The 15,774-nt window shown below is 42.3% G+C and overlaps 1 protein-coding gene across 3 annotated transcripts in view; it reads left to right on the plus strand.

The window, feature by feature from the left end:
* Positions 1-15,774, plus strand: part of maea (macrophage erythroblast attacher, E3 ubiquitin ligase) — a 53,586-nt gene that overhangs the window by 19,613 nt on the left and 18,199 nt on the right. For 2 of the 3 annotated variants that reach the window (XM_084332499.1, XM_084332500.1), the window contains exons 3-6: positions 457-660; positions 6,416-6,538; positions 13,868-13,944; positions 14,524-14,632. In XM_084332499.1, coding sequence (XP_084188625.1) covers positions 457-660; positions 6,416-6,538; positions 13,868-13,944; positions 14,524-14,632 — 513 coding nt within the window. The remainder of the gene's footprint in view (positions 1-456; positions 661-6,415; positions 6,539-13,867; positions 13,945-14,523; positions 14,633-15,774) is intronic. The other variant, XM_084332501.1, reaches the window with a different exon arrangement.

The raw sequence follows: 15,774 nt of genomic DNA on the forward strand, positions 1-15,774 counted from the left end.
GTGTTAATGCCAATATCGGACATCCCTAATCTATATACCATACTTTTCGGACTATAAGCCGCAGCTTTTCCCCCCATTTTTTCGACTCTGCGGCTTATATAACGGTGCGGCTTATATGTGACTCGACGTGACCAAACCCGAAAATGTAAAAATCTAAATATTGCTTTTTTGACTGCATTGAAATGTTATTTATCTGTTCCCTTATTTGCTAAACTTAATACAACTTGTAAATGAGTTAATTCTTGTTATTTGTCCGACAGTATTGTGTCCCAATGCTAATTACATATGGTAATTAAACATTAAAACACCTGCGGTTTATAGTCCAGTGCGGCTTATATATGTACACATTCAATTTAGCTGCTGCGGCTTATAGTCGGGTGCGGCTTATAGTGCGAAAAGTACGGTATACTTTTGTTCACCTCTCCCTGTGTGTGTGTGTGTGTCTCCGTCCTGCAGGCTGCGGAGTCCATCCAGGCGGAGGATGAGAGCGCCAAGCTGTGCAAGCGGCGCATCGAGCACCTGAAGGAGCACAGCAGCGACCAGCCGGCCTCCGTCAACCTGTGGAAGAAGAAGCGCATGGACCGCATGATGGTGGAGCACCTGCTGCGGTGTGGCTACTACAACACAGCCGTGAAGCTGGCCCGGCAGAGCGGCATAGAGGTAGAGACATGTTACTACAACACAGAGCGGCATAGAGGTAGAGACATGTTACTACAACACAGAGCGGCATAGAGGTAGAGACATGTTACTACAACACAGAGGTAGAGACATGTTACTACAACACAGAGCGGCATAGAGGTAGAGACATGTTACTACAACACAGAGCGGCATAGAGGTAGAGACATGTTACTACAACACAGAGGTAGAGACATGTTACTACAACACAGAGCGGCATAGAGGTAGAGACATGTTACTACAACACAGAGGTAGAGACATGTTACTACAACACAGAGCGGCATAGAGGTAGAGACATGTTACTACAACACAGAGCGGCATAGAGGTAGAGACATGTTACTACAACACAGAGCGGCATAGAGGTAGAGACATGTTACTACAACACAGAGCGGCATAGAGGTAGAGACATGTTACTACAACACAGAGGTAGAGACATGTTACTACAACACGGAGGTAGAGACATGTTACTACAACACAGAGGTAGAGACATGTTACTACAACACAGAGGTAGAGACATGTTACTACAACATAGAGGTAGAGACATGTTACTACAACACAGAGGTAGAGACATGTTACTACAACACAGAGCGGCATAGAGGTAGAGACATGTTACTACAACACAGAGCGGCATAGAGGTAGAGACATGTTACTACAACACAGAGGTAGAGACATGTTACTACAACACGGAGGTAGAGACATGTTACTACAACACAGAGGTAGAGACATGTTACTACAACACAGAGGTAGAGACATGTTACTACAACATAGAGGTAGAGACATGTTACTACAACACAGAGCGGCATAGAGGTAGAGACATGTTACTACAACACAGAGGTAGAGACATGTTACTACAACACAGAGGTAGAGACATGTTACTACAACACAGAGGTAGAGACATGTTACTACAACACAGAGCGGCATAGAGGTAGAGACATGTTACTACAACACAGAGCGGCATAGAGGTAGAGACATGTTACTACAACACAGAGCGGCATAGAGGTAGAGACATGTTACTACAACACAGAGCGGCATAGAGGTAGAGACATGTTACTACAACACAGAGCGGCATAGAGGTAGAGACATGTTACTACAACACAGAGAGGCATAGAGGTAGAGACATGTTACTACAACACAGAGGTAGAGACATGTTACTACAACACAGAGCGGCATAGAGGTAGAGACATGTTACTACAACACAGAGGTAGAGACATGTTACTACAACACAGAGCGGCATAGAGGTAGAGACATGTTACTACAACACAGAGCGGCATAGAGGTAGAGACATGTTACTACAACACAGAGCGGCATAGAGGTAGAGACATGTTACTACAACACAGAGCGGCATAGAGGTAGAGACATGTTACTACAACACAGAGCGGCATAGAGGTAGAGACATGTTACTACAACACAGAGGTAGAGACATGTTACTACAACACAGAGGTAGAGACATGTTACTACAACACAGAGGTAGAGACATGTTACTACAACACAGAGGTAGAGACATGTTACTACAACACAGAGCGGCATAGAGGTAGAGACATGTTACTACAACACAGAGCGGCATAGAGGTAGAGACACGTTACTACAACACAGAGCGGCATAGAGGTAGAGACATGTTACTACAACACAGAGGTAGAGACATGTTACTACAACACAGAGGTAGAGACATGTTACTACAACACAGAGCGGCATAGAGGTAGAGACATGTTACTACAACACAGAGCGGCATAGAGGTAGAGACATGTTACTACAACACAGAGGTAGAGACATGTTACTACAACACAGAGCGGCATAGAGGTAGAGACATGTTACTACAACACAGAGCGGCATAGAGGTAGAGACATGTTACTACAACACAGAGCGGCATAGAGGTAGAGACATGTTACTACAACACAGAGCGGCATAGAGGTAGAGACATGTTACTACAACACAGCCGTGAAGCTGGCGGGAGAGAGAAAGGAGAGACATGGTAGAGAGACGGCAGAGAGAAGAGGAGAGACATGGTAGAGAGACTGAGAGGAGAGAGACTGGAGAGGAGAGAGAGACGGAAGAGAGGGGAGAGAGACTGGAGAGGAGAGAGAGACGGAAGATAGGGGAGAGAGACTGGAGGGGGGAGAGAGACTGGAGAGGGGAGAGAGACTGGAGAGGAGAGAGACTGGACTGGAGAGGAGAGAGAGACAGAAGAGGGGGGAGAGAGACTGGAGAGGGGAGAGAGACTGGAGAGGAGAGAGACTGGACTGGAGAGGAGAGAGAGACAGAAGAGGGGGGAGAGAGACTGGAGAGGGGAGAGACTGGACTGGAGAGGAGAGAGAGACAGAAGAGGGGGGAGAGAGACTGGAGAGGGGAGAGAGACTGGAGAGAGGAGAGAGACTGGAGAGAGGAGAGAGACTGAAGAGGGAAAGAGAGGAGAGAGACTGGAGAGGGGGAAAGAGAGGAGAGAGACTGGAGAGGAGAGGGAGACGGAAGAGGGGGAAAGAGGAGAGAGACTGGAGAGGCAGATTGAGGGCTAAACAGTTTTGAGGGAGTTTTGAGAGCAACACAAAGCACTCCTTGTTAAATACTTGAATCCACATATTTGGAACACAAGGCACGTTACTTTTAGAACGATTCCACTTCATTTGGTCACTGGGAAGCACGCTGTGAAATGAATAGCAGGGCGAACTGCCCTCCAATTTAGAAGTCGTACATGTTATTGCAGTTCGATCATAGGGGCCTAAAATTTATATTTAGAATTTTGGATGGTCATTTGTTTTTCTTATAATAATAATAATGATAATAAAACTGCTTTAGGAACTGTTTTCTTTCTCTTTCTCAAGTGGTCATAATGTCCTGTGAAAATATTTCCCTCTTATTTTGATGTGGTTACCAAGTAGCGTATGTCCACTAAAAGTGTTTCTTTTAGCCACTGAAACAGAAATCTAGCTCAAACCGAAGTCTTGTTTTGAAATCCCTTGAGATGTGGGTGTGTTTATTTTGCGATGCAGCTGGATTTGCGAGATGTGCGTGCATGTGAACCAGGAAAACAAGGACTGGAGTAACACTTGTTGCATTGGAATACAGCTACCTTAGCGTCACCTAAAAGATAAAAACAATGGTTCATGTTTATACCTTTCCAAATTATGTCAATAACATGTCGCCTACTTCATGTAATGTTCATAAACTATTGACACTCAATGAGTGGAGAGAGGGCTGCTGCAGTGCAGACAAAGTGGAGGTAAAGTAACGTTAATTATTACTATTCGATACGGACAGACACACTGAAATTGTGGCTAACTAAACTCGATTGTGGACCCAAACACGTGCAGACTGAGTTAATTATTACAAATGGTAAGTAACTGACTTTCTTGATTGACGATGGGTATTAAGTCTCGGGTATAATGTTATTACAATAAGCTCAATAAACACTGATACTATTTGACTGGTATTCATTGTTGCATCGAGAACGGGAGCTCCCGCATCCGGCTCGCTGCCCTCCGTTTCAGAAAGCATGCGTTACGTTGCACTACTCCAAGGGTTCTCAAACTTTTTTATACCACGACCCCATTTAATGTATCTTGTAATTTCAACGTGGAATTAAGGAATATCAAAATAAAAGCACACATTGTTGAACTGGATCATGCATATATTTTTTTTTTATCTACTTTTTTCTCCCATTTTCTATTTTTCTCCCATCCCAATTTCGTATCGTCCAATTCTACCCTCCCCTGTCTCGAACGCTGTTCGGCCATGCCTCCCACAAGCCGGCTGCAATGTGGACTAACCCTTACATCACATGTCCCCTCCGGTACTCGAAGAAGCAGCAGTCGCATCTTTTCACCTGCACAACGTGATCTCTCAGCGTCGGGGGTCTGCGTTTGGAGGGCACGCCGCCCCCGTCGCTTCCTGATTCTGCTGCGCAGGCGCACCAACCGACCTGTAGGAGTCGCTGTCCACAACGTCCGATCCCCACCCATCAGCTTCCCACCCCCTACTACTGCCAATTGTATTAGTATGAACGACCAGCCAAGCTGGTAACAATGCAGAGAGCTGGGCTCAAACCCAGCATTGGTGGCGAGTGCCTTGCCCACTGCACCACCTAGCCGCCCTGGATCATGCATATTTATTAGAAAATGTAATTACACCACTATGTTATCAATACACATTTATAAAACGAGGCATATTTAGCCAAAATATGTTGCCAGAAAATGTTTTATTTTATTTTTTACTTGCCACCTACCCACGACCCCACTTTTGGGTCGCGGCCCGTAGTTTGAGAACCGCTGCACTACTCGCATGGTTTTCTTATTAGCCCATAAACTAGTTTATTATGTTTTGAATGGCAGCTAGCTTTATGTGTCACATTTGTAGCCTTCACCTCGGCTCGGATTTCTACCAGTTCCAACCGCCCACAACTATTCGAACATTTAAAGCTTTTACCAGCTTCGTTGATTGTGTTGTGAATATCACATCCTTGTGTCGTGTTAATTACAGCACCATGAACTGATGTAGAAGGAAGAATAGCAAGACTGCTGCCTCATCACATCATTGAGCTGTATAATTAGCACACGGACTCAACGTCTCCGAGGTGATGTCACCGGTGGCCATATTCAAACTAATGTACCCTCGATGACTGTAAATGAATGTGTGCAAAACTGTTTAGAGCTTTTGATTGTGTTTGAGATTATGTGCAAAATAAATCTGTGCATTGTTTTTTGGTGAAGTGCCCCTTTTAACATTTTGATTACCACTGGTGAACATGGTAAATGCCACCACGACTTCAATGATAGCGTTGTGAACGTATATTCTCTCTCTTAAATTATGGCTATGTGTCTAATCTGCCTGTCGTTTATCAATGACTTGTTTGCAGTCAACATTGTCGAAACGGATTGTTTTTTTATTTGTTCATTTTCGTTTTATAGCATTTTGAAAAGCCCTCGTTTTCAAGGAAAATATAAAGATTCCGTGATAAAAGGCATTTACTGGAATATTCTAGAATACACAAAAACGTTGTCATTTTTCGGCCTATTTATGAATCGTTTTCAAATAAACGCTAGATTATCGATAGTATATGTGTACTTATGCACGCTATAGAAGCGGGCTGAAAAATCGATTATCTTATTTCCTCATCAGCGATCACCGCTACACACAGCATAGGGCAAACGCTTATATCTCCGTGAAAACAGGTCTGATTATCCTAAGACTGGTAAAATAGATTCCTTACCTGAGCTCAGATGTTATCCAAAAAGATTATTCCAATTCCTGATCGCCATTCCAAATATCGATCACGCTTATTGCGCTTATTGATTACAGTGTTGGTACTGTAAATACATAATCGACGCTGTTCTGAGGGCCGGCGATCACTTGGTCTCTTCAGATGCCTTGACGGAAAAATAAAATGAGCAAACTAACCACTCCCCCTGTATCAGTCTGAGCTGATGGGGTGCAGTTACACAGGGAGAGACGATAGGGGGCGGCATCTTTCCAATTGAGCTCAGAGAGACTCTGCAGCACTAACCCGAGGCTCGATTGATGAAATATCGCCAATAAAAAAAAATACGGCAAACAAACGACATTTCGCGTCGGTCGGCGCTCAATGGGGGGTCTGATAAGACGACAATTGTCGTGGCTGGCATTCAAAGTGTTAAGTATGACTGTATAGCAAAAATAAGAAATTCCATGTCTCCACAGAACTGTGCCAATGCTTTTGTCACTGACAGTATATTGATTGGTTGGTTGATTGACTCGTGTGTGTGTGTGTTAGGACCTGGTGAACATCGAGATGTTCCTGACGGCCAAGGAGGTGGAGGAGTCCTTGGAGAGACAGGAGACGGCCACCTGCCTGGCCTGGTGCCATGACAACAAGTCCCGCCTCCGCAAGATGAAGGTTTGCCAATAGTTGATCAGTTCACAACTATTTTTAAAGGAATTTTTTTTAACAACAAATTTAAATCGAGCTTATTTAATATTCCCAAAATCTCACGTAGGGCTGGGCAATATATCAATAATATCGTCTAGCTTATCGTGGCTAAATCAATGCTGAAAAGCAAATAGTATGTCAGATTTCTCACAAAATGATTTCTGAAATGTCAAGTGAAAATCACAGTTCCAGTTGATTGTATCACACTTCCCACATACAAATTGTGAACAACAAGTCAGCAGGAAGGGTAGATTTCTGGCAGCTACGGGTCAGTGGCATTGTTCGTCATATAGTGTCAATCTATATATATATGTGTGGTTTCAGTCGACGGTTAAAAATTGGCCGGGTTTCAGCTCTCCTGACTGGGAAGTTTGTTCCACCAGTGTATACCTAAACCGATATTGTGAATTATTTCGATATCGTAGAAAGGACCTCTGAACACGCTCCCTCTCCTGTTCCATTTCTCGGTAGAGGCCTTGCACGGCCTTCCAACATGGCTGCCTGTAACATAGTAACCTTTGTTTTGTACACGGCAATGGAAGAGACGACAGGTGCTGTGTGCAAAACAACGATTGCTAATTTGGTGTCTCAGGGCTCCAGAGTATGACCATTTAGTCGCTCCTCGCTCTCTCTCTCGCTCTCCTCTCTCTCTCCTCTCTTTCGCCTCTCTCTCCTTGCTCTCCTCTCTCTCCTTGCTCTCCTCTCTCTTTGTAAAGGCCGAACGAGTGTTTTTTGTTATAGATTATTATTATTATTATTATTTCCAATGGAAGGATATGATTTATGGGAATGTTATGATTATCTGTATAGCAATTGAATGTTCTCAGTTGTATTGTGGTGGTTCACGTGACAGGTGAATCGCCACGGCACAGCTGATGGCATAAATAGGTAAATGGGGATCAGCTGTGGGCTGTAGCCGACGGGGAAAGCATATCATTTTCTTACCGCTTCGGGAACGCTTTAGATTAGTCTTATTTAGGAAACACTTTAAGCAATTAGACCAGGTTATAGGACGCTTAGGATCGCTTTGATCACCTCTCCCATGTAACCTACCTTTTCTAATTAAATCGGATCACCACATCGTTGTCTGATAACGGAGCTTAATGTGTGGAAGACTATTATTTGGAGGTTGAGCGTGTATGGATTCACTCCCCGTCTATACCAGGAAGCGGACACAGGCATGTTGCCGCTACACTCTTTCTCCTCTCCTCTCTCTCCTCACTCTCCTCTCTCGCTCTAGTGCACACTCTCGCCTTTAGTGCCATTAGAACGTATCGATTCCTTTTCTTTTTCAGAAGAAAATAAATATTAAATCCTTCTGCTCCACGGACCAGTAGTCCCATAACTATGACGATGAGGACAATGTAGACTGATCGGTAGGCGATCTGGAGAAAAAGGTAGACGTTTTCCCACAGGAGCATCTTGTAGCTCAAGTGAAGCAAGTAGCAGAATCGTTGGATTGCCGGTTGAACATTTTCAAAATAAAGGTCCTCAGGTCAAAGTAGTCTATATGTGAACAAAAAGGTATAAATGAATGAATTGTTTTATTCATGTGTCACATGCTACACAAGTGGCCCCGCCCACACAGGATTACAAGACACTGATTCAATAGAATATTTCAACGTCCAGAAGTCCCTTACTAATAAACTCCTTTCAGTGGATTTACAATAAACACCTTATAATAAATACAATCCGGTATTGTACCATTCAATCTTACTCCAAATACCCTACAACTAGTTCCAGTAAACACCCACACAAATAATATTGAGAAGAAGATAAATATAACAATATCCAGCCAGAGGCTCATCTTTACAAGGCCATCCTTCATTTAGCCCAAGCTATTAAAATTGCTTTATGTTCAAAAAACCATGCTAGCATATCTGTAGTCCTGCATAAGGAGGAGTTATTATTATTTTTTTTACTTCAACTTCGTTAAATAGTCTATCTTAAATCATAAGATTCATGGGCAGTACTACAAAACAAAGTGGATTTCACTTTCAATTTCATTGAGATCACATGATAAGTAACAGTCTGTCCTCCTCACTAGTACAATAAATGCAGAGAATATAGAGTGTAGAGGTTTTATTTCTTTTACATAAGATCTTTTCTACAGATTCTAAGACTTCCAGGAGTAAGTAGTCCAGCCTCACTCGGCCACTAAGGAGGCCAGTAAACGTGACGTCTTAATAAACGTCTCAAAGCTCTATAAATTATACAAACCTCGTTCATGCCACAGAAACACAATGGACGTCCGCAGCAAATTACTTGAAATGCATAACCGTGTCCAGCTTTCTGCTGTCCCCGATTCCACCACAAAGTATAATGAAGAAGCACTCAGTCGGAAAAGCAACCATAACTCTATGAAGCATGAAATATGCAAGGACATACAGTATCTCTCCTGCGACGGCACTAAAACAGACCTGGATGCCGAGGGACTGTCGCTAGAGTGCACACCGAGAAACGACTTAGAGGCTTCCAATACATCTTTATTGACTGCATCTGACGTGCATTGTCAGTCCATTTTCAGTAACGTACGTCAATTTAGAACAAATTCTTATAGAATAAAATAGAATAGAGACGGGCGATACATACATCACAGAGGTAAGGGAAATAATTATAACACGCATAAAAAAACAATCTGAAGCAGAACAGACACATTACAGTTAAAAGGCATATATGAATGTGTTATGCTGAATGTTGATTTAAGATTTAAGTGGTGTTTTAAAAAAATAAAAAAATAATTTAACCTTTATTTGACCAGGTAGTCACTTGAGATCAATGATCTCTTTTTCGAGCAAGACCTGGCCAAAATGGCAGCAAAACAAAAACAAACATACAAATACACAAAACACAGACCGAGACATAAAAGGCAAAGTTGGGCAAGGGGATACATTTGAGCTGCAGCAAACAAGATGGAATGGGATTGGGGGGAGATTGGAGGGTAGGGTAAAAAGGTAGAAAGACGATGGAAGGTGAGGCTTTGCAGGAGGTTGCTGGGGAGAAAAGGTCAAGTTAAAAATATAAAATATAACACCACATTATGCAGTGAAGCATCGACATTCTCCCATCTCATTCTTTAAAATGCCCTTAATTTGAATTTTAAAATCGGATATGTTAGTGGAAAAGGTCTGGAGCCCTGTGTCCTATTACTAGATCTTGTAAACGAGTCACAATGAGAACAGTCATATCGTGCTTTTCCAGTGCTTTACCTGCTCTACCGAAGCACAGAAATTAGGCGTTTTCTTATGCAAGTGGTTACCAATGGTTACAGGCAGCCATGTTGGAGGAAAGAGAACTAGTTCAAGTTATTTTGTGTGTCAAATACACAACACTACAGGGGCATTGCCGGTAATGAAATCTCAGACTCAACAGTGCAAGGGAAAGACCTGGAACGTGGCATTATGATGTCAGAGAAATTATGAAATATTTTCCCAGATGGTGCCTTTTTAAAGGAGCGATTCATCACTAGTCACAATGTAGAGGCTCTACAGCAGGGGTTCTCAGAGTGGGGTCCAGGGGCCTCCAGGGGTCCTTGAGTGGGTTCCAGGGGGTCCCCAGCGAAATGGGGAATAGTTCACTAATATTTTAATGAATGATATTTATTGTCATTATACTTTCAGTTTCAACGACATTTCGCACAGCTTCTCTCGATAAGAACAAACGACACAGTCCCAGAGACGCGGTACTAGAGAAACGGTACCAGAGACACACAGTACTAGAGAAACGGTACCAGAGACACACAGTACTAGAGAAACGGTACCAGAGAGGCAGTACTAGATAAACGAGGCAGCAGCTAAAAACACTGTTCAATAAATAAGAGCAGATTAATAAATAAAGAGATAAGCCCACGGTGCTCCCAGAGACCCGGTGTCAACATGTCTAGTCCACACACATAGACACAGACATATCTACATTTTAAAAGGTACCAAGGTGCAACATGATAAAACTAAATGCAAATATGCAACATATACCTACTGTATCACCATAGGTAGTGTAACAGTCAACATATACCTACTGTATCACCTATGTACATCATAGAGGGTTATTGAATTCTGGGCTAAATCACATATAAAAGCAAATTTCTTCTCAGATGGGAGTCCTTGGAAAATCTTGTATAAATCTGGAGGTCCTTGATGTGAAAAAGTTTGAGAACGCCGCTCCACAGGGAAGATCGAAAAGAACTAGGGATGTTCGATATTGGCTTTTTTACCGATACACCGATATTGTCCAACTCTTAATTTCCGATACCGATATCAACCGATACCGATATATGCAGTTTTCCCCCCCGCCCCCCCAGGTAATTAACATTACATATCTCTTGTTGTGGAATTAACACAACATTATGCATACTTTTGACAATAAATAAAATCAGAATTTGTTCTTACTTGCTTGCCTGGGTAAATAAAGGTTAAATAAATGTAAAAAAAAAAAAAAATTATTATTATTATAATTTTTTTTAAACCGAAACCGATAATTTCCGATATCACATTTGAATGGCAATATCGGAAGGCCGGTAATATCGGACATCCCTAAAAAGAACATTTCACAACCGCTTCGTGTCAGCCAGAGATCTGGCACTTGATCGAGGGTTTCCCCCTAAACAATCAGAACGGTACCGCGAGGGTGTCGTTTTGGTCCTCTCTTCGGAGTGAGTCACTTGTTATGATGAGAAACGGCGATGTAATTACTCTACGGAGCGCTGTGCTTGAATGCCATCATTCATTAGCGAAGTCATCAGGATTTCATTAGCGCTCTCTGAGCATTCCTAGAGGTCTGGCCCGCGGCGAGGCCTCCCAGTGACTCGATCACATACCTTCGCTCTCCAGCAGGAACCGCCCATCTCCTAAACACATTTTCTTTTCTTTTCTAATTTGTTTATTTCATTTTTCAATTGACATTAAAAAAACATGATCAGAAAAACAAACACCCACACACCGCTAGAACCTGTAGAAGTGTGAACAAACACACCCACACACACCGCTAGAACCTGCAGACATGTGAACAAACACACCCACACACACCGCTAGAACCTGTAGAGTGTGAACAAACACACCCACACACACCGCTAGAACCTGTAGAAGTGTGAACAAACACACCCACACACACCGCTAGAACCTGCAGACGTGTGAACAAACACACCCACACACACCGCTAGAACCTGCAGGAGCCTCTTGATCCAACACCGCTGGGTGTCCTGAACGACTTCGGAGGGATTTAGTCAAACTGCTTGTGCTTTCCACCAGCAAAAATGTAGTTTTTGCATTATCATCTGAATCAATTGTGGAAGAAAAAGAAATGAAGAAAAACTAGGTAAAATAGAATGTATATTGTCAAAAAATTATATTTTTCTATATATTGTGGTGGACATGGGGGTGAATAAGGAGCAGATCTCAGTCGATCGTCTTAAGCCTGCTCATGTGGTCCCAGACGAGCCGGTGGAACTGCCTCAGCCCCCACGCCAGGGCCGGCCACCCAAGTCTGCCCCTGTCCCATGCCCTCCGGCCGTTGTTACCCCTACCGATCCACCGACAAAGCCTCGACAGGGACGTCCCCCTACCCCTACCCTTACCTCTACCCTTACCCCTGCCCCTACCCTTACCTCTACCCCTGCCCCTACCCTTACCTCTACCCCTACCCTTACCTCTACCCTTACCCCTGCCCCTTCCACATTCCCTGGGACTGTTAAATACAGTCGTTATGGCCGTGTTGTCAGACCTCCTAAAAGAGACTGAAGACACTGGGTGTACTGTTTTGGGGGGTTGGTACGGGTTTATTGTGTTCAGTTTCCCCCCCCCCCCCCCCTCAAAAACGGAATAATTTCAGGTAATTAACATTACATATCTCTTGTTGTGGAATTAACACAACATTATGCATACTTTTGACAATAAATAAAATAAGAATGTGTTCTTACTTGCTTGCCTGGGTAAATAAAGCTTAAATAAATGTAAAATTAATTTTTTTAAACCGATACCGATATTTTCTGATATTACATTTTAATGCCAATATCGGCCGATAATATGGGGTTGGGTGTACAACTGTACAAGCAAAACTGTACATTGGAATATTGACAAACCCATACTTGGTCATTTACTGTACATTGGAGGGGGTTGGGTTTGGACATTTACAGGGGCCAGTTTCGAATTGCAGTCTCTCCCGTAGGTGTTCTTTGAGATTGGTTTTGAAAGTGGGTAGTGATTCACATTCCTTTACAGCTGTGGGTAGGGTGTTCCACATTGATGTGGCATAATTGCTAAACGTGGTTAGTCTCTTGTTTGAGCCGAATCTGGGTTTAACATGATTTGTGGAGCTCCCTCTGGTGTTGTGATCGTGGTATTCACTGACCTTTGGGAAGTATTTTGTATAGTGCACCGTATAGTGCAGCGGTTCTCAACAGGGGTGCCTAGGCACAGAGAGCTGCCTTGAGATTTCTCAAAAAAAAAAATATATATATATATATATACCGTATATATATATTTTATATATATGATTAAAGAAAATGATCACTAAAGTGCCATCTGTTACAGCTGCACTGTTTTCCATGAAAATACCACATTTGGATAAGTTTGCTCAAAAACTGAAAATCATAATGTATTTTAATATGTTTTGGTAGCTTTTTCATTTGTTTATTCATCCGGCAGAGAGGAAGGATGGGAGAGAGATATGGGGGAAGACATTCGGCAAAGTTGTTCCTGTGTAGTTGACCTGTGTTCCTGTGTAGTTGACCCGTGGTCCTGTCTGTGAGGTTTAGGATTAGGAGTTCAGTTCCTACTGGGAATGAAAAATGTGCGTCACATTAGCATTGAGAGGCTCTGCCCTCTAGCTGCCTAGATGGGAATCTACTTTCAATCAATATCTGGGGGGAAATATATATACCGGTATATACCGGTATGTTGTATGTATATATATATACACACACTTTATTCCCATTATTACTTTCTGCTATATATTTTTTTATGTTATAAACTAACCATCTTACTGTCTTTTAGCATTATGTACTGTACTACTTTTTACAATCTACTATGCTACTATACTTCACTACAAACGATCATGCTGATATGTCTATACTATACTGTAACACTGAAGTTCAACACTATTTGATGAACAATGTCACTGACTCTTGCTGCCAGATATGTACCCCTCCTGGTGACTTGTTGTACACAATTCAAAAAGGTCGCTTTGGATAAAAGCGTCAGCTAAATGACTAAATGTAAATGTGGAAGACAAATGTAAATCTATCCTTATAAGTAATGTGTGAATTAACTTGTATTTATTGAATTTTCTTTTTCTGTCTTGTAGAGTTGCCTGGAGTTTAGTCTGAGGATCCAGGAGTTCATTGAACTGATTAGGCAGAACAAACGCATGGACGCTGTCAGGTAGAGCAGACACACACACACACTGCTACCCTCTGGCACACACGCACACTCTCTCACACACACACACACACACACGCACCCACTCTGTGACACATACACACTTTACTCTGACACACACATGTTACTCTCTGACACACACACACATGTTACTCACTGACACACACACCTAAAAGGAACCTAAAAGAACAATAATACTACCTTATGCATACTGCACCCTATGTGAATACTGTATATTTCAGTTAGTTAGTTAATTATATTGATTTGTTATATTGTTTACACTGCTTGTTTTTACTACCTGTACCCCCCCCCCCCCCAAGGGGATCAATAAAGGAATATCTTATCTTACACAGACACACTCATCTCACACATGTTAAATAGTTCATTTAAATTAAATCCATACTTATAGGACATCGATGGATACACACACAGCTTGTCTCTTTGTCACTCACACATACACATGTTTGAAGTCATTCATCTGCTTGGGATTCCCTAGCAAGCTCACAGGACAGTATATGGGAACGGAGAACATTCCCATTTAAATTTGGAAATATACCCATTGAACTTCTGTCTGTCTCTCAGACACGCGAGGAAGCACTTCAGCCAGGCAGAGGGTGGCCAGCTGGACGAGGTGCGACAGGTGATGGGCATGCTGGCCTTCCCGTCAGACACTCACATCTCCCCTTACAAGGTGAGGCTGGTTCCTCTGCTCCAGGTGGCAGCGTTGTGTTTGGTTTGCAGCGGTTAGACTCACTTCCCCAGTTCATTATCTTTGTGTCGTTTACATGTGTGCGTTTGCTGCATGACAAATAAAGACGTCTCTTTAGATTATCTTGAGGTCAGAGGTCAAGGGACCCTTTCGTAAGTAGGGCCGGGTAACTTTCCGATACAGACGAGGGCTGGGTATCGCCACTGATTTCCCCCGATTCGATTTTCAATTAAATTTAAAAAAAAATAATTATCATACAAACATCTTTCATAATAGATTATGAAATGTCAAAAGAACAGAAAGAAAACTAAATACATGAGATTTCTTATAGAAATATATAAACAAAAACTCTCACTAGGCATACAACAAAAACTTTGCTTAAAAAAGGGCATAATTCAAAACCGATTCAATATCGATTCGGTTGAAAAGAGATTCTCCGAGGATCAATGCTGTAAATTATACAAGGAGCTAGCGGTGTCACCGTTTTCTGTTCCGAGTTGAGGATCAATCGACAAGCGGGTTCACGATCCTCCCAGTATTAAATATCTTCATCCCGACCACTTGAAGGAAAGAAAAAAAACTCTTTCAAAGAACACACGGCATAGCTGCTAGTTAACGTTGGCTAACCAGTAGTCTGCATTATTTTACAAGACCACTGATCTGAGCCTGTCGTTTGCAAAAAAAACAGCACTTTTTTAGTGGCCATACTGTGACGTGCTGCACGCTAGCTCTGTGTGATCACATTTCAGCCCCGCTTTGCAGCTGCCGGCTACAGCCATCTCCCTCGATACTGGACCAATTACAGAAACGGTTGTCCCTATTATTAATTTAGACCCCAAATGATGGAAAAAATAGCCATTGACCAATTTATAAATGGAAAATTATCCAATAGAGCTATTTATTTCATTAAATAAACGGTTGCCTCCGCCGTCGGTGTGTGAATGTGTGAGTGAATGGGTAAAATGTGAGTAACAAATTGTAAAGCGCTTTGGATAAAAGCGCTATATAAAAAAGCAGCCATGCATTTAAGTACTTTTCTTTTTTTTTTTTTTTTTTTAACTTTATTTTCAACAGCAATACAATGACAGTACAGTACAGTAAAAATGACAATACAGACGGGAAAA

Source organism: Notolepis coatsorum (genome assembly GCF_963971535.1).
Source record: "Notolepis coatsorum genome assembly, chromosome: 16".
Classification (NCBI taxonomy): Eukaryota; Metazoa; Chordata; class Actinopteri; order Aulopiformes; family Paralepididae; genus Notolepis; species Notolepis coatsorum.